Source organism: Aedes aegypti, chromosome 2 (genome assembly GCF_002204515.2).
Source record: "Aedes aegypti strain LVP_AGWG chromosome 2, AaegL5.0 Primary Assembly, whole genome shotgun sequence".
Classification (NCBI taxonomy): Eukaryota; Metazoa; Arthropoda; class Insecta; order Diptera; family Culicidae; genus Aedes; species Aedes aegypti.
Window position 1 is genome coordinate 204,511,655 of NC_035108.1, and position 24,327 is coordinate 204,535,981.

The 24,327-nt window shown below is 36.3% G+C and overlaps 1 protein-coding gene and 1 long non-coding RNA gene across 2 annotated transcripts in view; both read right to left on the reverse strand.

The window, feature by feature from the left end:
- Positions 1-1,174: 1,174 nt before the first annotated feature.
- LOC5570352 (LIM homeobox transcription factor 1-beta) overlaps positions 1,175-24,327 on the reverse strand; it is a 33,238-nt gene continuing 10,085 nt past the window's right edge. Inside the window, exons 2-4 of the mRNA XM_021843764.1 lie at positions 6,158-6,362; positions 2,828-3,531; positions 1,175-2,106 (exon numbers count right to left, since the gene is read on the reverse strand). Of these exons, the coding sequence (XP_021699456.1) occupies positions 1,805-2,106; positions 2,828-3,531; positions 6,158-6,362 (1,211 nt within the window). The 3' untranslated portion in view covers positions 1,175-1,804. The remainder of the gene's footprint in view (positions 2,107-2,827; positions 3,532-6,157; positions 6,363-24,327) is intronic.
- Positions 18,823-19,744, reverse strand: LOC110676324. Its single transcript, XR_002500272.1, has 3 exons — positions 19,631-19,744; positions 19,304-19,552; positions 18,823-19,243 (listed from the first exon to the last, which is right to left on the reverse strand). It is a non-coding gene; the product is annotated as an uncharacterized LOC110676324 (long non-coding RNA).

Below are 24,327 nucleotides of genomic sequence, written 5' to 3' on the forward strand. Positions count from 1 at the left end.
TGAAACACATTTATTCTAGTACATTTATCTATTTCGCGTCAAGGTAATAAAAATGCTAATCAGCTACGACCGAACTAGTTGTCGACGTTAGGAATACTATATCTCTTACAAACAATGGGTTCCAAATTTCGACGACCGAAAGTGTTACGCTGTTACGTCATCGTTTCGGTCTTCTCAATGAAACAGCTGCTAATGCCGAATACATTCTATTTTGCGACGAGGGGGCTTACAACGGGTACTTCATCCGAGTTGCAAACACTTTAAGCATGTTAGCGCGTACAGTGATACTTTTTCAAGTCAATATAAACTATCAAGACTGAGTTATATCACTTTGAAATGCAAGCTGAAAAGTCATCATTGTTGCCAAAACGAATGACGGGCTACTTAGCCTTAATAAATCAACTTGATTCTGCAAAGCTCTGCCTGGCATTTAAACAGTAAGTTTCTCATGATTTTTTATGCACTTAGATAGCCTTAAAAAGTATTCAGAATATTCTCTCAAAAATAATTTAAAACAGCTCGCATATCTCTTCGCAGGAGTTTACTGAGTAGTTCAATCTATTCTATTACATATGTGAAAAATGTAAGACAATATTTTATCGCTTTTGATACTTTTGAAGTCTTCGACAAAAAAGGAAGTCTTTCTTGAATTTCATGAATTTATTTCATAATTTCATCTATACGTTTTATCTTATATTCCAACATTAAAAAAATGGCCTAAAGTTTGTCCTTAAAAGCACTCTTATAGAGGTCCGCCAATGGCACCAAGACGCCATGCTACGGCTCTGAATGTGAGGATAATGACCATAAAGTAGGTCCAGCCAAGATTTGCATAGGTCCAATAAACGTCGTAATCCAAGAGCAATAATGTTTGTTGATTGTTTCATAAATTACAATAATAACTCTTTCTACCAATCTCCTATTTAAAAATTTCAAATCTCATATTAATTCCAATAAATTGCTCCGAATTTCGACTATAGGCAGAAACCATTTAAACTAGTCCAACCAAATTATTTACTTTATAAGATTTACAGATCTACAAGCGTAATGAATGTTTTTTTTAATGCAAAACAAAATTTTGATTTTTTCATTAGACAAACAGTATTAAGAGGTAAATCATGATAGTGACAGTCAAGGATGTTCTTTCAAATTTCAATAATAAAACCATGGTGGCTCGGTTGAAATAAGTTTACTTTGCCTAAAATTTTACATTGCTTATTATGGATGTTTTATGTAGTTACTCACTATACCAAATGACTTGTTTCCTGTGTGGGTTTCGGCTTAAATAATGTGTATCTAACAAACAAAAATTTCAATGTAGTAGTCTTTTTTCCACTGAAATTTTGTATCAATCTATTGCAATATTTACAAAAACTTCGTTTGTATCAACATAGTATTTTAATGGTACGGAAAATACTAACCTGTCTTTTAGGGCGTATAACTTAGTTAAGTAGTTGAATTTTCTAAACTATCCATTGCTTAGCATGCAGAAGAATGAAATACAGCCATCTATATGTTCACTTGTTATTGACTAGCTTTAATATTCACGTTAAATAAGGGTATCTAATGGCCCAAACAATATAATCAGATCATGGTGATAAATTTGTCCTAACATGGTTTGGATCATCTGTAAAGAAATATAAGTTTCGCGCATGCCTTCATTGCTTAAAAAAGAACATAACTTTTTTGAACCATTGGGCCTTTAAAAATTATTTTAAGGTTGCCTACGTTTGTTATATCCCAATTTCTGCCGATTACAAAACTTTTTCCTTTACAAAACTCTGCTCATCATTTTCCGCCCACATCATTGTTCAATGGAAGTGCCGTTGAAATACGAGTTTTGCATCAGGTATAGCTTATCTATGTGCGTGATGTTGGTTCCCGGCATGAGACCGTTGATGTTGTTATTGTTGTGATTGACTAAACTTGCACTGGTGTTGGTATTTTTCGTGCTATTGTTGCTATTGCTGCTGCTGTTCAGGCTCGTTTGTAGGTCCAAGTTCTGCAGCGACATGGTGTCCGACGTCGCCTCGTCCAAGTTGTCGAAGCTCTCGTCCAGCGAAATGTCACTGCTGCACATGCTGGCGTCCGAATTTTCCGGGAAATCTGAAGTAAAATGATGAAAAATTATTTTTCAGTGACTAGGAAAAGGTAGATGACGGAAATGTATGGATAAAATATAAATAAACAGTATGTTCAAATTTATTCGTTTGGATAATTTCATGGATCTTGACAAAAAATATTTTTTCTACAAAGCTTGAATTATTTCTTTAATTTAAGAGTAACGTTAGCTGTAAAAGTCATTAGGGACGTTACTTCCTATTCCATTCAATAGTCTGAAAAACAGGTTTCTGGAGAAAAGGCCTCTGCAAACCTGTGCCCCCAGGAACCCACAAATAGTAATTCCGGCAATGAGCTTATTTCAAAACAGTTTTTGTAAGGTTTCGTTTCTTCTCAATTAATTTTGACACATCTTATGAAAAGTTACTTACGTTGAACTGAAAGAGTAATCAAGAATTACTGAAACATTTCAAATGACGCCCTATTCCCCAATCATGTAAAAAAATATTTTGAATGTAACAAAATCCCAAATAAAACCAAAGCAAAACAACATTTAAGATATATATATATATATATATATATATATATATATATATATATATATATATATATATATATATATATATATATATATATATATATATATATATATATATATATATATATATATATATATATATAAAATGCCGATGCAAGTGGTTTTAATGAAGGCATAAATCATAATGCAACAAAAAGTAATATTCATAGACTAGTTGAAAAGTCATACCTGGTGAATAAGGTAGATTTGGATTCAGGGGTTGACTAGTCGATCCAAACGATCCATCCACGCCCAGATAATGACTGTGATCGCTCACCGGCGATTCCAACTTGATGGATTTATCCTCCTTATCCGAATGGCTTTTGTCGCCATCGCTGTTACCGTTGCTTTGTGCCGCTTTGCTCTTCCGGGATATTTTCTTCATTTTGGCTCGTTGATTTTGGAACCACACCTGTACAACTCGGACCGAAAGGCCGGTATCCTTGGCAAGCGCTTCCCGAACTTTCCGGCAGGGTTTGGGCGAAACGTCAAACGATGCCTTGAACTGGCGCCGTTGCACCGACGTCAGTATGGTCCGCGGTCGTTTGGGGCCACGCCGGCCGTCTCGGGACCGCAAACCGTCCTCCAGCAAATAGTCGTCTTCGCTGAACAACGTGTGCTGATTGTGATGTGGATGCATCGGATGCAAGGTACTGTACATGTCTTTCTCCAGGTCATGTTGGCAAATGAGCTTGCCGGCTCGCAATGAGAATGGTTCACCCTTTTGGAGAGGCCGGTTGCAGGTATAGCAGAGAAAGCAATTCAGGTGGTAGACTAGCGCTTTCGCCCGCATAACCATTTCGTTGGGCGCAATTCGTTCACCACATCCATAACAATCGCGAGACACACTTTGTTGCTGCTGTTGGTGCTGCATTGGCGAAAGGCCGTAAATTCTGAAACGAACCGGAATGAGAATAACATCGTTATAGATATCATAGTAGTTAAACCTGTTCCCTGCTTGGATTTACAGGGTATGGCGGTCAGATATCGCGATGCATACAGCGGCAGATCGTTTGATGTGGTGACAAAGAAGGTTGCGAACGTGAACTTGATACCATTCCGATATGATGAAGAGATGTGGATTGTTGTCCGTCATGTTCTGGTCGGTACACGGATACATTCTGGCGGGAATTCTGGTTGCCGATACTCCAATTTGTTCAAAGTGAGCTGACTAAGGCGCAACCTTCTTTGTGCTCCCCTTCCTGGCGTTATCGTACAATTAATAAGTTAATGAGTTTTCATCAACTAGCCGCCAAAATGAACATAATTTGTGAAGGTGTAATATAAAGATATTATCTTGTGAAAGGTCCAAATGCTGCAGAAAATAATTGCCTTTATTTTGATTATTGATTACTGAAGAACTTAATGAATAGTAATTATGAAGCATATTGCGACAGAAAAACAGACATAGGGGAAGACGGGGTAAGACCGCCCGACTAAGCAACTTAATTCATATGTCAAAACTAAGAACCATGAAATACTTTTTCGACGCATCATGTTTTTTGAAGCCTTAGGCATGATTAAAAAATATCACAGGCTTCGTATTTGTAAAAAAATATCTATTGAAGCTTGAAAAAGTGATGTTTTATCACGATTATTTTTACTGACGGGGTAAAACCACCCACCCACGGGGTAAAAGGGACCAACACGATTTTCGTACAAAATTTTGCGAAAAAATATATTAGTTCCCTGTGATTCTAAAAAGCGTAATGTTTTATGAATTCTACATTGATTGACGTGGATATTGGATATTTTTTAGGATAAATTTATTCAAAAAACATAGATATATGTTTATCATAACCTTAATACACCCATATTTTGGAAAACTATGCGGGTTTGGCTTGTAAACAAATGCAAAATTGTGCAAAATTGATCATGTTACTTGAATAGTAATGTACAACGTATTTACAACATTTAAAATGTTTTAGACATTTTTTTTTGGTATAAATTAGGGGTGGCGGTCTTACCCCATCAACAGTGGTCGGTTTTACCCCGCTTGCGCAATCTTCACAACTAGGGCCTTATTTCAAAGTTAAATATTTACAATTCATATTTCACTTTACTGAACCATATTTTACATTTCTGTTAAAGCATAGACGGATAATTTATTATGATTTTCAATAAAAAATCCCTTCCAAAATCCTTAAGTGATCATCTATTAAATTTATATCAAATTCAATATCGACGAGCAGAAACTTTGTTTTTGATATTTGTTATGAAATATTTAATGTAAATATCACCCTAGATGTTTCGGTATGACAAATATCTTGTGTTTATGGAAAGTGCTAGGAGAACCTTTAAGGAAACCGACATTTTCATGCAAAACTTAACTTAACAAAAAATTCAGCAACAAACTGCGGTCCTAAAAAAAATTAACAATGAAAAAAAAAAAAAAAAATTTCACTAAGTGTCAAATTTGTGAAATATTTGAAATGTCATAACTTTTTTGTTTATTGGCTTACCATCACCAAATTTTTATGGTAGATAGCTAATATAATGGACCGTTTTCCCTCAAAAAATTACGTTGGTATTCCGATAGGGTTTTGAGATATTTTTTTGTGACAAAAATGATGTTTTTTAATGCAAAACAAATTTTTTTTTACTGTGTGTATTTTTTTTGGAATCTTTATTTAGTTGTCTAACTTTGTTTCTTTAGTTGTCTAACAATCGAACGAACCGTTTTTGCTGTGCAGCTTTTTGAATATTTTTGAACCATTTTCACATACACCCTTTTGAAAAGTTAGTCGTGACTCAACTTGAAGATTTGATATCGGAAAATGACGATTTAGATGGAACTGAAAAACTGTGCAAAGTTTCAGATATTTTTGAAATGGTCGATCAGAATCGACTTGCATGCCTCCGTGGAATCCCTCCATATTGATAGGTGGTCAGCGCGAATGTATCGACGAGCTGTTGTTGTCCACCAATGTTGGCGCCACCATTAAAGCAACGAGCTGTAAGATTTAATAAAAATATGTTTTACGAGTTCGTTTCGAAGGCGTGGTAAATGGCGGCGGCGTCGGTAGTAAAACGTGATACGACCGTAAAGAGAAGACATAGGAAACCGTCGTCATCCATTCGCGCAACCACCATTCAAGATTATGGGTGTTTATCTTTTGCCTTTTTTCTTACTGGTAAGTTTTGCTTCGGCATTTTTTTGTGTGAGCTGCCATGATAATGGCGATGGGGCAATAAAATAGGGGAAGGCGTGATGTGGTTTTCTGTGTTTTTCTTATTCTTGGAACGGTTGGTTTTGTGGGGGAGAATGGGTAGATATAGTGACGTATCTCGATGATAATCATAATCCTTGGCGCTAAAGTTTTTATCATGGTTGGTTTTCCGTGCCCAAGAAGTTTCCGATGTAGGTACAAGAAGAGTGGACGCGAAGATTTAAGGAAATTGGCTTATACAAGAAAGTTATCCTCTTAGTTGTGCTCGCGTTGTAAGAAAATTGAGATTTAGTAGAGCTTGGAGGGACCCGTGTTTACCGTTAATTCTGTTAAACGCAATCAAGCTTACCGATAGTAATCGTCTTTGCAGTAGAGTTTGGTGTTTTTCATGTAGCAGGACTGGTTGAGCTGGATGTGGCAGATGCAGCAAAGAAGGCACTGTTCGTGCCAGTACTGGTCCGGGGAGAGTTTCATAAAGTATCGGTCTTTGATTTTCTGGCCGCATCCTTCGCAGATTTCCTGCGTCTTTTCGCTTTTGATGGTACCAACAATGTCTGCAAAAGTAAACGAAAACAGAAAGTTGTTAGATTGGATTCATGTAATTTACAGATTTCCAGAAACATATCATTGTACTTATTGAAATATCTTCTTCTTCTTCTGACATTACGTCTCAACTGGGATAGACCGTAGAACGTTAAAGAACACATACCAGTGCAACTGGGATCCAGGGGACCATCGAGTTAGCTATGAAAACCAACTTTTACTATGGTTCTCTACCGGGAGGGAGGCACAGATACTACACAAGAAATATGAAACAATGTTTTTTTTTAAACTGCAAGATAACTCCAACTTGCACACTTAAACAGAGTGTAAGAGTTCGGTAAATAAAAGTACCGAATTCGATTTGTAAAACGCTAAATTACAGATGTATCGGTAATCGAGCAATTTTTGATTGCAATACTACCGAATTTCGGTGAATTCTCGTTGATCTGTCAACTTGTTTTTACTGAAGCGTCTGTGAATTCCCAGCATCAACGACAACGGTAATATACTCCACAGAAGTTTCGGTATTCGATAGACTAGTTTACCGGCAAATCTGCAAGTTGACAACATCTTGCTGTCATGTGTGCTTTTTCTGGTGGTGCGTTGAATCCTTCGGAAGTTGTAAGTAATCCGTGCAAAACCTATTACGATAAAGGTGAGCATGGTCATTTGTGATTTTTTTTATAATGATTATTTGTAGGATCTGCCATATACTAGCCAGATATCAGTTTTTCCTTCTCGTCTGGGAGGTAACACGGCGACTTGTATTCTTTCCATGGTACTTCCAACAAAGATGGCCCTCATCTTCAGGTGTGCTTTTTTTTTCTTTTCGGAACATAAACCACTGTGACCAATTTTTGATCTATTGTAGAATATCCCGTGTCCTTTATTTAGTGCATGTCGTGTTACCTTATCACTATTGAGAAGTGATAAAGTATTCGGTTTTCTTACAGTTGTAATTCCTAACTTGATCGCAGGAAAGGATTCTTATTGAAAATTTCCGTTATTTATACCCTTTGAAGAATGTGGTGGGTACTCTCTCCACAGGTGCGCCCCTTTATCAGTAAAAATCGGATCCCTTGATAAAGCCAAGAAATTACACCGATATTGTCCATGCATCAGAATCAAGTCCTTTCTTCTTCAAACTAGAGAACTAAATAAATAAAAGATTAGAAAACAAATTGTTGTATTCGACTCATTTTTTTTCCTTGTCTCAAGATCATTCTCGGCCATTGGAAAAACCGAGACTTGTCACTTTAAACAAGGTTTAAAAATGTAATAAGGACTAAAACATGTTTCTTTGATTACTATAAAAACCTGCTCTCTTCGTTTGAAGCAGTCAGGACTAGGGTTCACTGGTAGATCTTTACCCCATAACGCACCACAAAAAGGTGTTCTACTCGCGTTATAGGTATTCAGGCGTGCTTGATTCTGGAGGTGTCGTAATACTACTCAAATGCGAATTCAATTAAACGATACAATAAAAATTTTGAGAATGGATATGTAGTAGAGTAATTTTACCTATTTTGTTGGTATTACTATGCCTTGTTATTTTTTGTTGTGTACCTTCGATATTTCCGAAAAAAAAAACATGGAAAAAGGGCTTATGTGTTCTAGATTGTACCCCGTTTGGCATAAGATTGTTTGACATCAACTCGTTTGGCATAATAAGTGATTACAAATGAATATCGGCATTTTTTGAAGATTTTACCGAAATTAACACCATCGAGCCCATAGCAAAAATTTTTGGTAGGTACACAACAAGCGATCTTTACGGAATAACAATTTTCTCTACATCCCAGAACATAGAGAATCTTTGAACTTGTTGTGGTACACATATTTGAAAATAGTAAATTGGCAAAGGAAGTTCGCAGTTAATAAAAAAGGAAACGATCATAGAACATTTCGTTGCGGATCTAGCTCTGTCCTAGTTGGGACATAACACTTTATGAAAATTACTTAGTAAAAGAAGAGAAAATCTTCTCACAGTATAACTCAAATGAACAACTCATTTAAAAAATATGTGATTTTTGGTATCGATTGCAGCCCTTATATCAGTTGGTAACAACAATTTTTTAAAAATATAGCCCCAAATAACAGCCTATGTATTAAAGGATACATTTATTTAAATTTCATTTCAACATATATCTGGTAACATTATATTTAGGAAGAAATTTATCAAAAACTTCAGTGCAAAAAATTATTCCAATAGCGCAACTCAAAAGAAGAAAAATATTACAAACAAATACGGGTAATTTCTGTATAAATAATAAAACACTATTGGCAATAACTTTCCTATGCTTTAGTTTATTCAAGAGCATATGATTGTTGAATAAAGAGTCATTATGCCATAAGACTATTATACCAAACTAGCATTATGCCAAACGACTTTATGCCAAATGACCTATGACCGTTTTTTATGCATTTAATTTTCATTTTTATTGGAAAAATCTTAAATTTGCGTATTTTAATACTTTATATTTAATTAAGGTTTTGATAATTCTCGCGGAACATTACTAAAGGACCTATCTAACATTGAAAGGCTCTCTTTGTTTACTTTCTCTTTCATTAATAACTGTGTCACATTAACCTCTTCTGTTGCGTTTTTTGTATGAAACGCTAGTCAAGGAAATTGACTTTCGATCTATAGTGAAAAACTTTCCAAAATCTTTAGTATTCCACTGTTATAATCGAAAGAGAACGAGAGAGAAGAGAATCTCTCATTTGTACATAGGTCCTTTAGTAATGTTCCGCGAGAATTCTTTTACATAAGCATGAATTGATTCTTATTCGTTTTTTTTGTCATCTTTGATGAGATGCAAAAAATATGTTTAGATCAATTACGCGCTTTTATCATGTTTGTCCATTGGCTCACAGTGACAGTTCATGACCGCAGAATCTTTGCTCACCTTGATGTACAGAAATTTCGTATTGGTTTCTCCCTCCCAGGTTCTCTAACTCGATATCGAGATACGGAATATCTAGTAAGGTAGAGTTGACTGTATTCGTACACAACATATTTATTTCGCAGAGGTCGGCAAAACCAGGCCCATGACAACCATATATCGATACACAGTGTTCTTCGTAGCCAGGATGTCCCGGGCGATAAGTGAATATCGCCCACTGTAAGTTGTAAGAACTGTGAAAATAAGGACCATTGTTTTGTTTAATTGTTTGCTATGGTTTGATTATCAATTTTTGATATTGTTAAATCAGCTAATAATGTGCCAAAAAGTTGAAGCACATTTAACATTTCGATGGTTTTGGAAGGAGAGCAAACATTAAAAGGCATCCTGCAAGCCTCTAAGCAAGCAATCAGTGATTTGATTGCGACACTTGCTCCATTATGGATCATAAACATTAAACAAAACTTCGCATTCTGATTGCACTCTCGATTCAAATTACCCGAAAATGAGTAAACACATGGAGATGTTAACTACGCTAAAAGTCGTCTCGTGCCATGGGCCTGGGCAAAACAAACTAGCGAGAGCATAACAGCTGAGACCTCGGTGTAAATCTCGGTAAAAGTTCAAAATGCCGAGCCAGTCGTGCTGAGCAGAAAGGTACGCGTATCTGTCAAAGGATACAAACTCTAGTGGAATTAAATGGTATAGTAAATTCGGGTTTTCATCTACTTTATAGGTATTCTACTAAATAGCTCGACGATTTATTATCATCATTCTTCTTCTTCTTCTTTCTTCTTTCTGGCGTTACGTCCCCACTGGGACAGAGCCTGCTTCTCAGCTTAGTGTTCTTATGAGCACTTCCACAGTTATCAACTGAGAGCTTACTATGCCAATGACGATTTTTGCATGTGTATATCGTGTGGCAGGTACGAAGATACTCTATGCCCTGGGAAGTCGAGAAAATTTCCAACCCGAAAAGATCCTCGACCGGTGGGATTCGAACCCACGACCCTCAGCTTGGTCTTGCTGAATAGCTGCGCGTTTACCGCTACGGCTATCTGGGCATCATTATGCTATTCCAATTTGTTTAGTTATGTCAATTTTAAGAAATCGTCAACGATTCTATTTAGTTAAACCGTTATTACTTTTAAACTCGTGAGTGGGAAAACATACTTAAAAATATATGCTGATGTTCTGTGAAAATTTCATTCAAATCGCTCCATAAATAACTGAGATCAAATGCATTACTAGAAGTGGTATCCATTTTGAACCCGACAACTATGCCTCTATTCGTCTCAGGTTTGACGATTCAGAGATCGCTTTTCAATCCAAATGCATATTGAAACCCAAGAAATCTCATATTTGAAGGGCGTTAGAGAGCTATTTTCCTTCATTAAATTCAGGCGAATGTTCCGATGTTCCTGAAGATATGTTGGTTCCATTCCGATGGTACTCAGGCACATAGATTACTAGATTTTGTCAATTTATCAATGTTATTTTTGTATAAACATTAGCTTTCCAATTCTTGACTTCTGCTACAACAATTAGTCTATGCCAGTGATTTACAGCCTAGCTGAATAGATGCACCAAAGACAAATTAAAGACCTCCATGTCCCTTGCAGTTTCCCAAAATTTTATGGCTCATAAGGTAATCTAGAATGCTGTGAAAAGTGTACTGCGATCTGTCAAGCTTGGGTACCTTTTGTACTACCGAGGGACGAAATGCAGTACTAGAAGTGGTACCCAATCTGAGCTCGAGTGTGACGGACCTGGATGCACGTTCACCGCTACGGTGATTATTAGAATATATACAATTTTTAATACAGTAATTCCAATAGTACTCTTTTAAATCATCTCCCTGTGTTGCTTTCATCGTTTCAATCACTGATACCGAACGTTATTCCAACAAACCAGATCGTGTTTGTGTGTTCGATGGCAAAACGACGACAAACTCAAATAAACATGTTCAATTTATCCTCCCAAAGCCGAACATCGTGTAGCATTTTGTTTGTTTATGGGTGCATGAAAATTTTGTGGTGGCCTCCTCGAAGCTTTCACTGAATACGTATACTCATCCTATTTCCCCTACTACATTTTCCTACATATTTCACATCCCACTATGTAGAGGTATGAATGAAACGCGTGGGTTTCCATGGGAGCTTAACATGTGCAACATAACGTTTGGCGTCGGATGTTACAGAATGTATCGTCTGTGATAAGCGATACCGTTTGAAATGTGCATTACAATTTTTCTCTCACGGAGTATTGATTTTAGCTGCCGCGGTTCTGATAAGATTTTATTGGAATTGATGTAGTAGGAAATTTACAATCGGCATTTGAATATTACTTAAGTAATCACCATCACGCGGTAACACAAATTGTTGCCATTTTTCGATAAAAAGAAAAAAAAACTTCTTGTTTCTGAAGGTGCCTGGTTTGGATTCCCCGTCGGTCCAGGATCTTTCCATAATGGAAATTTCCTTGACTTCGCTGGGCATGGAGTATCATCGTACCTGCCACACAATATACGAATGCGAAAATGGCAACTCTGGCAAAGAAAGCTCTCAGTTAATAAATAAATAATGTGGAAGTGCTCATTGAAAACTATGCTGAGAATCAGGCTCTGTCCCAGTGAGGAAAAATAATAATACATCTTACTTTTGCTTTTATTTTGACTTACTGAGTAACTTGATTTCATTTAGCTATTTGTAAAAATGATTTTCGCTAAGAGATTCTAAGACCGAATTCCAGGTGTATTATAGCTAAGCTGTCAAGGATAAGTGACGAATTGAAGAATTCAGTCGAAATAAATAATGACCATAGAACAGATTTTCCGCCTCTTTTGCTCCTCCCCTCTCTTAAATTCGGGCCTGATCTAGGGTAGTGCTCATAGTTATTCAAACTAATTGGACATAGCCTCACTCGACAATCTTTATCGATACACATTATCATTACGCTGTTAATCTGGGTTATTTCTTGCAAAGTAGATTTTATGTAGTGAGTTTAATTTAATAAAATGTAAAGTAGTTACATTAAGCTTGGCATCAACCATTATTGAATCTTAAAACCAACTCTTGGATTGTTTACACAATTGATCGCTGTAGCTGTAATTTCACCCGGTTACGAAAAACCACCATCGTCGTAATAGCACTTCTTCTTTCATTCCACTTGGAAGAAGCGCTCGGTAGGTACCTAGTCAGTATGTAAATGAAAGTGCAAAAACATTATCAATATCGTTCCAATCTCGACTTTTAACTTTGCTGAATGCAGCAGGAACATCCTCGGTACAAATATTTGAAACGAAAACACCCTCATTTCCTTTGACAAAAGGCTTTCGTCCGCAAAAGTATCTACACCAGCCATTTCGATAGCGACTCAGAGACCATCCGAATGAGAGCTGCATCCTTCAAAGTTGGGGCGGGAATCACCGCTGCTCCATCCCCATCCGTCCTGATAGTCGAGGTCGCAGTCGTGAGTATCATCGTTGGTTGACAAACAAATTCAACGATGCTGGTTGGCGTCTGTCTTCTGACTAGAGTTGAGAGAGTAGCCAGAATTTTAAACGCTTTCATCTACACGACGGGGATGAGTTGAACGGTGGCGATTCTTACGAATACAGCTAGGTATCTACTAGCGCCAAATTTCCCGTTCATTTAATTGCAAAAACGTTTCAAGCTTCAATCGTTTGGCAGTTGAGCAACACTTGAAGAATCAAAGATCTCAGATTCTAGTTTAGATACTACCGTCGTTGGGGGTGACAATGAGTCAAAAAGAGATATGTGCGATTTATTTTTTGAATAACTATCGCAATTTAACTCCAATTAACTTCAAATTTGAAGTGTATGTACTTTGATGGTACATTAACAACTGTTCAAAAAATGAAAGACAATTATTTATCCACAGCGGCACCACAAGTGAAAGAAAAATGACCCAATCTCACCCCATAGAGGGGGTGTAGTAGGCTGTGGTGAATGTTTCTAAATTAAGTAGGCTTTGACATGACAAAATGACAAAACGACAACCATTAAGAAATAAACCATTGGCAAGAGAACATCGTCTTTCAATCTCTTACAACATCAGAAGTGGGATTACCGGCAAGATGTTTTTACGTAGCCAGAAGACTACTGAAGAAATGCAATCTTCCGGATCCAAACCAGCAGAAATCGTTCTGGAAGACGTGAATGCTGCTCGAACTTTGGGGAACATACCTGCGGAATCCATTCTTGGGGATGGAAGTCTCGCTCAATGTGGAAAAAACAATGAATCAAGACCAACGGAGTTCATTCTAGGGGATGGACACTTCGCTCAACGTCAAGAAACTACTCGTGTGGTTATTTCAAACGGACAACAATTTACATCCGGAAGAGAATCAGAAGATTCAAGAAATATTGGAACGAATTTATCTGAAAATCCAGTCTCGGTTGCAGCCTCGTTACCAGTGTCAAGTATTTCAACTAATATTCTACGCCTTGAAGAAATTTCGTCGATGTTACCGACATTTTCGGGTCAATATCATGAAGATGTGAATCATTTCTTGAAAATTTTATTCAATACTAAACAAGCGCTCAATGTTGGAGACCATACAATGAAGATGGTATTATTCAAGTTATTGAAAGGAAAAGCCCAAAATTGGTTACATTCAAACTCGGATTTCATGATAAGAAGCTATGAAGAACTGACTGCAAATTTACAAGCTATGTTCACGATCAACACCAACGTATACGAACTGCGAAACCAACTTGCTAGGCGAACCTGGTCAGGAAGAGAACCGTTTGAAGAATATTACCAGTCAAAGCGTTTACTTGCACGGAAGCTCAATTTACCGGAGAAAGAACTAGTTGAATACTTGGTAGAAGGCATTGAAGATCAAATTCTCCGAAACCAAGCCAGAATGCAAAATTTCCAAACCGAAAATGAAGTAGTACAAGCATTTCGATTGATACGGTTTAATCCAGCACCAATGAGGAAGACGGCAAAGCTTTGTTTTGCGTGCAACCAACCCGGAAATTTTGCGGCAGATTGCAGAACTGATCGAGGAGCTAAGCCAGTCCAGATGAAATTTATGGAACCACGAAGAAAATTTAGAGAAAAGCCAATCAAATCAACTGACGAGACTATACATGCTTTGGACGACCAGGATTCAAAAAAATATGACGGACAATTCAAATGTGACGGTTTGGTAAAGTTTAGGCTAATCAATAATTGTACTAATCTAAAAGCACTTTTTGACACAGGAAGCCCTATCTCACTGATACGTCGAGGTTTGATAAATGCTAAAGATGTTAAAAAGATAAATTATAACAAAAGTTTTCGAGGTATCGGTGGGGAACGGCTCAAGATTTTAGGAATATTCACCTACAAAATTCTTATTCAAAATATTGTTATCAGCATTGACTTCTATGTAGTTCCGGATAATAGGTCGTATGAATAAACTGAGCAAAAGCTTTTACTTTACTCAAATCCATCTGTCAAATCATTTTCTTGAGCATTTACTCAAGTTGGTATGATAAAACTGAGCATTTGAGCATTTACTTTTCGAACATCCAAATTCGTATGAATAAAGCGGTAAAAGCTGAGTAAATGCTCAGAAATTCCTGAGTCACCTACTGACCATGCTCAGTTGAAAACAAACAAACGTGAAAGTTACTTTTAAATTTGTTAATAGGGTAAAAATAAGAGGTTGTAGGACTTTCAGGGCGAATACTTGAAATCTGTGTAATTTTTCAAACATCCTGGTGGAATTTCAAGAACAACTGGTCGATAATAAATCTTCGAGCTGTTTAGTAGAATACCTATAAGTAGATGAAAAAACCGAATTTAGTACTATACCATTTAATTCCACTAGAGTTTGTATCCTTTGACAGATACGCGTATTTCGACCTCAACTGTAAGGCCGTCTTCAGTGTCGTGTACTAGACTCGTTTTGTACATAGTACATTTGGTGCGAGGGTGAATCTTTCTCGAAGTCGAGTCTAGTACACGACACTGAAGACGGCCTTACAGTTGAGGTCGAAATACGCGTATCTGTCAAAGGATACAAACTCTAGTGGAATTAAATGGTATAGTACTAAATTCGGTTTTTTCATCTACTTAACTGGTCGATGTTATCACACCGGAGCAGGTGCTTTAGTTTGAGTTTTAGAAAACTTACATTAAAACAAGACCCGACACGACGAATTCAAGAGAAGCGCGTGAACAATTATTACTAGTTTTACTATGATCGTTTTTCGCTTGAAGCGAATTGACCACGTATATCAATTGTTAAAAAAATAATCGTTAGAAAGGACTTTTCGAGAAGTTCGGTAATCACTTTTTTTTCCAGAAATTCCATTAAAATTTCACGACTCTCACTTTTTATGTTTTTTCTTCCAAAAAATATTCTAAGAACTGACCAACATTTTAAAAGTGTTCGAATATTTTTACAGAAATTTTCTCTAACGATACTTTAAAGCATTTCCCTGAGGATTTCCCATTGAGTTGCTTTAAGTAGTTCAGTATTCTATCTTGATCAAATTCTAAGGCAACATTACATATAGTTTCGTTGATTTATTCAAGAATTCGTTCAAGCTTTGCTCCTGAGATTTCTAAAGTAGTCTTTTTCCAACTTGATATATTTGTACGAGTTCTTCCAGGTTTTTTTTTCTGGATTTCTCCGAAAATTCAGCTTGTAACTACCCAAACAACATATCTTCGAATTACTTGAGAAATTCAACCAGTGATTAGCCCCTCTATTAACAATAAAATTCTGTGTCTAAAAGAAATCAAATCGTAGTAAAGCTTTTGTTTTTGGATTATATACTTTTGTTATATATTTTATTAAGTAAACTCTGGAAGAATTTCAGAAAAAAAAACGGATCTAAAGTTTTTGTGATTCATCTCTAAAAGAATCTCCATAATGTATGGAAATTTCTTGAGGATGGATAGAGTGGATGGAATCATTCGAAAGTTTATATAAAAATCATTAAGTTATGCTCGCTATATTAAAAAAACCTGATGGAATTATTCTCAAATTAATGTAGAAACTTGTCTAATAGATTCCACCGATCTATTCTTAAATGTTTTCAAGATAAATTACTGCGAAAATTGCGATTCTCACTTGTTATGTCTACCTAACTCAAGCGTTGTTCTTTATTCTACCTCATGATTCTGGTACCATTTACTTGTTCGCACCTATTTGCTTTCTGGGCTATAAATACTGGCTGTCGTAGTGACAGAAGAGACTTCCCGGACTATGGACTGATTAACATATTATTTTATTTTTTATTTGCAGGATATAAAATCACTATAATGAAGTTCCTCAATAAATCTTTGGAAGAATTACTAGCGAAGGCTCTCTAAATAAATTCTGGTGATATCTTTAGGAAAATATCTGGATGGATCAATGAAAAATTTTATTGAATGAATCCTGGAGATTTTCATTGAATAAGTTCTTCATAAAACCTCGAAGAAACCCTCAATTTTATAGAAATTTACAAGCATATGATTTTCAAACTTTTTAAATATTTGGAAAAACCGTTGTACTTTTTGAGAAAGTAGTTTATAAAGTAATATTTGAAATAAATTATGTAGGGTAGAAACACCGGTTTTGGCCAAACGCCAGTTGTAGCCATAGTGGATTATACACCGTTTTACATAGCCAATCAGCATGAAACCTTTAGTGTTCAGTAGATCACATTCACATGATAGAGCTACATTCATTTACTCGTCCAAATTGATCCAAACAAAAGAAAAACAATTCATTCTCCTTTTTTTTTGTATGGTATTCAGTTGGAGCTGCCTGACAGCTTAACTTGTCAAGGCTGAACCCTAGGTCTGGCTTTTGCCAAGTTTCCCCTCTACCAGGACCAATACTCAGACGGACTAGGCAATGGCGCCCACGTGAACACTGTTTTTTATTAGTATTGTGACGTGGTAGTTTTTGAAAAGTACCCATATTCCCTTGCTTCTGAGAAAAGGAAGCATTATGAAAATCAGCAGCTCCATTAGAATTTGTTTGAAATAGTAGTGTAGAATTTGTTTGAAATAGTAGTGCATTACTAATACTGTCTAGTCGAAATGGTTTTGAATAATTTGTCATACAAGTGCTATTCTGATTACTATTGTCTTTTACGTAAGATTAGAGTCTTAAATGTCAAGTGTCGTCAAGTCTTAACAAAATTAGGCTGTTTAGTAGTAGTCCTAGTTAATTTCATTTTTTGTTGTTAAAAGTATTTATTGGTCATTACGTTCATATATCCTTAAAGAAAAAAGTCGCTTTCCTTGTCTGTTCAACAATTTTTCGAAACTAGCAAGTGTACCCTAATGATCGATCTCAGCGTCTTACTTTCCATAGTCATTTTTATAGTGAATATTAAAGAGTAAAGTTACCTTAGGCTTCTATTACAGTCTCCTACAAGATTCACTTTTCGGTGGCAAATGCAATGCTTCACAACGCCTACTTTCTACTTGTAAATTTTGCGAAAATGAAGCTGGAATTAGATTATTTATACCGCTGTTACAAAAGAGGTATTTCTTATTATGGCAATGTAAAAACCATATTAAAATAAGATTGTCGCCACTTATTTCTACTCAATGAATCTACTAGTCATTTTCCTCAGAGTTCCTAAGTATTCCCTACGTCGTATATGATAACGATGTATCTAGCTAGCTAATAGTAAGAGTGGCTACGGATCATTCTGGTTAGCAAAAGGCAAACTGAACGTCACCAATAGTATTAATGTCCACTTCGAATAGATTAATTATTTGAAATGGGCATCAATTCTATCAATGACGCAGAATGTCCGTTGGATCACATCCGAGATTCCGAGATATTATTGCGTCTATGCCATATGAATTATGACGCGGCTTTAAGCAAAAAATGCCAAAATGTGATACCACCACTACAGGTTACGCCTTTGGTTGCCATCATATGGGCTAATGGATTATGCCCTCCCATCGCGGCAAGGTCGCATAACCAAGGGGAGAAGAGAAAAACAATTCATTCTCTTTATAATTTTAACTCCCATACACCTATTTTAGCCAGGGCACTCCTAATTTGGCCACTCTCATAAGAAATCAATGCGATTGGCCAATTTAGGAACCTAAGTTAAATCTCTGGCTGAAACTGGTTCCGTTGGCCTATATTGACCAACGGGATTTTCAAAGCGAAAAAATGGTTTTAGCTCAGTTTCGATATTTTACACAGATAATATGGATTGAAAGCTAGCATTTGACATATTTGTAGTATAAATGCGGCTTCCCATTTAATTTTTATTGACATTTTCTCTTACACTGGCCAAAACCGGTGCTTTTACCCTAACATTTGAAAAATAATCTCTAAGGAAGTATTTTTTGTATCTTTCTTATTATTTTTCCAAGAACTCCTTGTATCATTTCTAAATTGATGGGACTACTGAGAATGTTAAATACTTGTACCATCTTTTTGAAATATCTCGATAGAGGAGGATAAAGTCCCGTAAGTATTTGTGAAGATTACTGAGAAAATCTTGGAAAATCGTCGGTACAACTTATAACAGTCATAATGCTAAAGAGACTTACGGCGAAATATCAATCGATTTTTTCGAAGTTTTGAGAAACACACCCTTTTTAGAAATTTTCACGATTGGTTTTACATTTTAGTTTATATTTTTTTCTTATGTTCTAAATCCTCTCGAGAAAGATCCTCCAGCACCGGACACCATCCGTAGGGATCTCGATCTTCTTACGCCAATGTAGCCCGATGAAGATTTTAACAGCCATCGCAGGAACAACACTGACAGCAACACGTTAGTTTTCCGGGTTGACCGTGGCATGCTCACACTGGTGCCCTTCCGTTCATTGTGCGGTGGGTCTCATGATGGAAACGGTTTTCGTTGGTGTCGACCGGAATTTCCCTCGTTTAGCTGATTCTGAAGATCTTGCTGCTGTTATTCATTCTGCTGGTGCTTTGATTAGCACTTCGGTACCGATTCCACTTGAGGCCACGGTAGCTAACCACTCACCGATTGCTATTTAGAAAGGATAAAAAATAAATATATTATAGAATAATACTAGTGCAAAACACTTACCTTTACGAAAAGACCGATCACGGTCATCGGTAGCGCTGAATTCCGTTTGCGCCGCATCGAATCGGTGTTCTCCCTTCACGTATCCCAGGAGGGAGTGAAACTGGCGGTTGAGTTCCCCCGGGGTTTGTGGCTCCGTCATCAGCCGGCAAAAGACGACACGGCTTTTTCAATTGGTACGGCAAAAAGCGGATGAGATCCGCAAAGGCACTTCCATAGAAAAACACCACTTTGTGCACCGCTGGCTTTCTTCTTCGTGGCAAAATCAGATAAACAAAACAAAACAATAATTTAGACGGAGTAAATGCTATGGTCGAAATTCGAACTTACTCTGAGTAAAGTATCGTTTTATTCATATGGTTTTGAGTAAATGCTCAGAGACTTTACTTTGCTTAAATCGTGTTGAGCATGAGCAAGTACTCGGTTTTATTCATATGACCTAATGTTTTAAACCTCATCGATGCAATTATTGGACGAGATGTCATCATGAAGCCCAGCATTCGGACGATAATACAGAATGATATTAAAATTTACTCAGTTGATCCTGATCATTTGAAACCTGAAAACCCTGAAAATAAGGTACATAGAAATACTTTGTAAGCATAAGCATAAGCATAAGCATAGATGACCGTACAATTCGTAGTTGCTACTCCGTGATTGACCAGAACAATCGAAGTTGCACAGGGAATTAATGAATGGGGCTTGGGATTAGCTTGCCATTCTTCAATGTGCACAAATCGAGAGCTCAAATTTAAAAGTCAATAACGGCGCCGGCCACGTCCTTACGGTCATCGGGGAATGGAAGGAATGTTAGTGTGACTACCGTTGTTACTAGAGACCGAGATCACCTCTGCATCTCCACGGTTGTCATGGAGAGGATATTGGGTTAGTGGGATAAGGTAAAGATCTGGGAGTCACCAATGTTTGGTGATGCGAGCCATGATATAATCACGCCTAACCGGATTCGCGAAATAATTCGATAATCGCATTAAACGCCGAACAAGTGTTCGTCACTCGCCCACGCAAGAGCAAGCGACGCGATCAATAGATCAAACACTACTAGCGATCCGCGGCGCTTTTTCATTTCTCTGAGCGAACGACGCGCGACAAGTTTGATCCTGCCCCCATCGCCCGCCCCCGCAGGAGCAAGCGTCAAGGTCGAAGGATCAAACACTACTAACGAACCGATCACTTTTTCACCGCTTCACTACCGACGCGCGACATGTTTGATCCTGCCCTCATCACCCGCCCCAGCAGGAGCAAGTGTCAAGGTCGAAGGATCAAACACTACTCTATTCAAAAGATGTTTTTTATTAATGACGAAAACTGAAAATTACATGTATATATTTTAAATTATATGAAACAGGAATAATGCCGACACTTGTAGTGACGAACTATACATAGTTTGTTTGAAAATTACATATGAGTATTACTGTGCATTTTGTCTCGATATGGTACAAGTTTTAAAAAATACGTCAACATTCACAATGTCGAACAATTCAAAAGATAATTTTTAATAACGTATAAAAGAGACAAATATATGTATATTGAAATTGTATAAGAAAAAAACATAATGCCGACACTTATAGTGACGAAACATACAAAGTTTGTTTTAAAATTACTTAAAAGTTACGCTTTCAAGAAAATATGTGTTATCACAAGAATGAAACGAACTCACCAGTTGGTAATCCATCCTCGACTGAACACAAAACTGATACTGACAGCAAAACTTCTTGGCGTCCCGAAAACAAACCGTCTTGCTTGTGCCTTCCAAATACCTACCCAGCAAGACGCTCCAAAACAGAAAAAAAAATCTTAGGAGCCGAAAACACGCGCAAAACCGTGAGCCAAATCTATCGGACGACGCAAAACCGAACTGTCCTGCTTGGGCTTCACGAAGCACTACCCAGCAGGACGCTTGGAAACAGGAAAAAAAAAAAAAATCCGGCGACGAAAACATGCGCGAAACCGTGAGCCAAATCTATCGGACGACGCAAAACCGAACTGTCCTGCTTGGGCTTCACGAAGCACTACCCAGCAAGACGCTTGAAAACAGGAAAAAAAAATCTCCGGCGACGAAAACATGCGCGAAACCGTGAGCCAAATTTTTCGGACGACGCAAAACCGAACTGTCCTGCTTGGGCTTCACGAAGCACTCTAAGGTACATAGAAATACTTTGTATAATATTAACTCCAACATAAATGAAAATTTGAAAATAGGTAATATATCAGAAGATCATTTGGCAACATTTTTAGAAATTTTTCGAACCCTGTATGTAGATTATATGAGACCGTCTAAACCAAAAGTTGAATATGAGATGTTAATTGATTTAAAAAAAGGAGAACCTTTTCATTATAAACCTCAAGGTTGTCATTTGAACAAAAACGTAAAGTTGATGAAAAAATCAAAGAACTTTTGGAAGCAGGTATTATTAAAGAGAGCAATTCACCTTTTGCTAGTCCAATAGTTCTAATTCCAAAGAAAAATGATGATTTTAGGCTTTGCGTTGATTACAGAAAATTGAATAAAGATACTGTTCGTGATAATTTTCCGCTTCCTGTTATAGAGGATTTATTTGATAATCTGAAAGACAAAAACTATTTTTCAATCCTTGATCTCAAATCTGGCTTCCATCAAATCAAAATATCAAAAGAGTGCACTAAATTTACTTCTTTTGTAACACCTAGTGGACAATTTGAATATCTACGAGTACCTTTTGGTTTATGCAACGCTCCTGCTGTATTTCAACGTTTTATAAATAAAATTTTTCAAAAACTCATTAAAGAAGGGAAATTATGCGTATACTTAGATGATATTTTAATTGCAACCAAGTCTATTGAAGAACATTTTGAAGTATTACAACAGGTTTTTGAAATATTAAGTCAAAATTTATTAGAACTTAATTTAGGTTGGTTGGTTTGACTTTATTAACGAGATTTTTAGCCCTGGGCTAGTTCATCTCGGGACCAACGGCTTTACTTCCCTTCCGAAGGAAGTCGTCACTATAACTTTTTACGTCGTTAGTGACTATGTCGGGGATGGGATTCGATCCCAGGTCCTCGGCGTGAGAGGCGAGTGTTCTAACCACTACACCAGGTCCGTCCCCAACTTAATTTAGAGAAATGTAAGTTTTTGTTCAATGAAATAGATTACCTTGGTTATACAATCAATAATAAAGGCAGGAAACCCAATAACTCACACATAGAAACAGTCAAAACTTTTCCAATCCCTCAAAATAGTAAACAAGTTCATCGGTTTCTTGGTTTGATGAGTTATTTCAGAAAGTTTATCCAAAATTTTGCTGTTATTGCCAGACCATTATATAGTTTACTTCAAAAAGACTCAGTATTCCATTTTGAAAAAGAACAAATTGCTGCATTCAATCTTTTGGAAGAGAAATTGGTTTCAGCTCCAATTCTGGCTATTTTTGATCCTCATGCTGATACTGAGCTTCACTGTGACGCTAGTTCATTTGGGTTTGGTGCCATTTTACTACAAAAGCAGTCAGATAGTAAATTTCATCCGGTTAGTTTCTTTAGCAAGAAAACTGATGAGTATGAGTCAAAACTTCACAGTTTCGAATTAGAAACCTTAGCTGTGATTCGTGCTATTAAAAGATTCCATGTATATTTAGCTGGAAAGAGCTTCAAAATTTTCACTGACTGTAATGCATTGGTTCAAACTTTGAAGAAAAAAGAAATGAATCCTAAAATAAATAGATGGGCCTTATTTTTAGAAAACTATAATTTTGAATTAGAATACAGAAAGGAGGAAAAAATGAAACACGTTGATGCGTTAAGTCGGATGCATATGACTAAGAAAGGTAATAATAATCAACATAGGGAGAAAATTAGAGAAACAATTATTGGAATAATTGATGAATCTCAAATAGAACGCAATATCATTTTAGCACAAGAGCAAGATTCAAAATTGAAAAATATTAAACAAATATTAGAAACTTCATCTTTTCCAAATTTCTTATTACTAGATGGTATTTTATTTAGGAAAGATAATTGCAAGAATTTATTAGTTATTCCCAAAAATATGATTGATAATATTTTGAGGATGTACCATGATAATTGTGGACATATAGGAATAGAAAAAACAATAGTTGAAATAAAGAAGAATTTTTGGTTTTCATGTATGAGAAAATATGTAAAGAAGCACATTAAGAATTGTTTGTCATGCATTTTCTACAACCCTATAGGAAAAAAGGAAGGCTTTTTGAAAATCATAGAAAAAGGTAATGTTCCGTTTAATATGGTTCATTTAGATCATTATGGGCCTATAAAATTAGAATCAAACAATAGATTCAAATATATTCTTGTTATTACTGATGCCTTTACAAAATTTACGAAATTTTTTCCAACCAAAACTACTAATTCTGATGAAATAATACAACATTTAGTTAATTATATGAGTTTTTACAGTAAACCAGTTAATAACTGTGTGGCTCCGGATTTACTTCTAAAAAATTTCAAGATTTCTTACATTTTAATTATATTGAGCATGTTAAAACTGCAATACGTACTCCACAAGCTAATGGTCAGGTTGAAAGAATGAATAAAACATTGACTCCAATGCTGGCCAAACTAAGTAATGAAACTAATTGTAGTTGGGACAAGCTATTGCCAAAAATAGAGTTTATATTCAATAACACGTTTAATAAATCAATTTGTAATTATCCTAGTATGTTATTGTTTGGTCAATTGCAAAATGAATTAAATAATGCCAATTTTAATTTAGAATCTTTTGTTCGGAATCGACAACCATCGAGTGAAAATGAAAATGTTTTAGAAATACGACAAAAGGCTCAACAAAACAATTTGAAAATGCAAATTTATAACAAGAAAATAACAGATAGAAAGAGAACAAATACAACAAGTTATAAACAGGGAGATTTTGTTGTATTAAAAACTATTGATTCTCAAAAATTATCCCCAAAATTTAAAGGTCCATATAGAATTTCCAAAATTTTGCCAAACGATCGATATGTTGTAGTTGATATTGAAGGGTTTCAGATTTC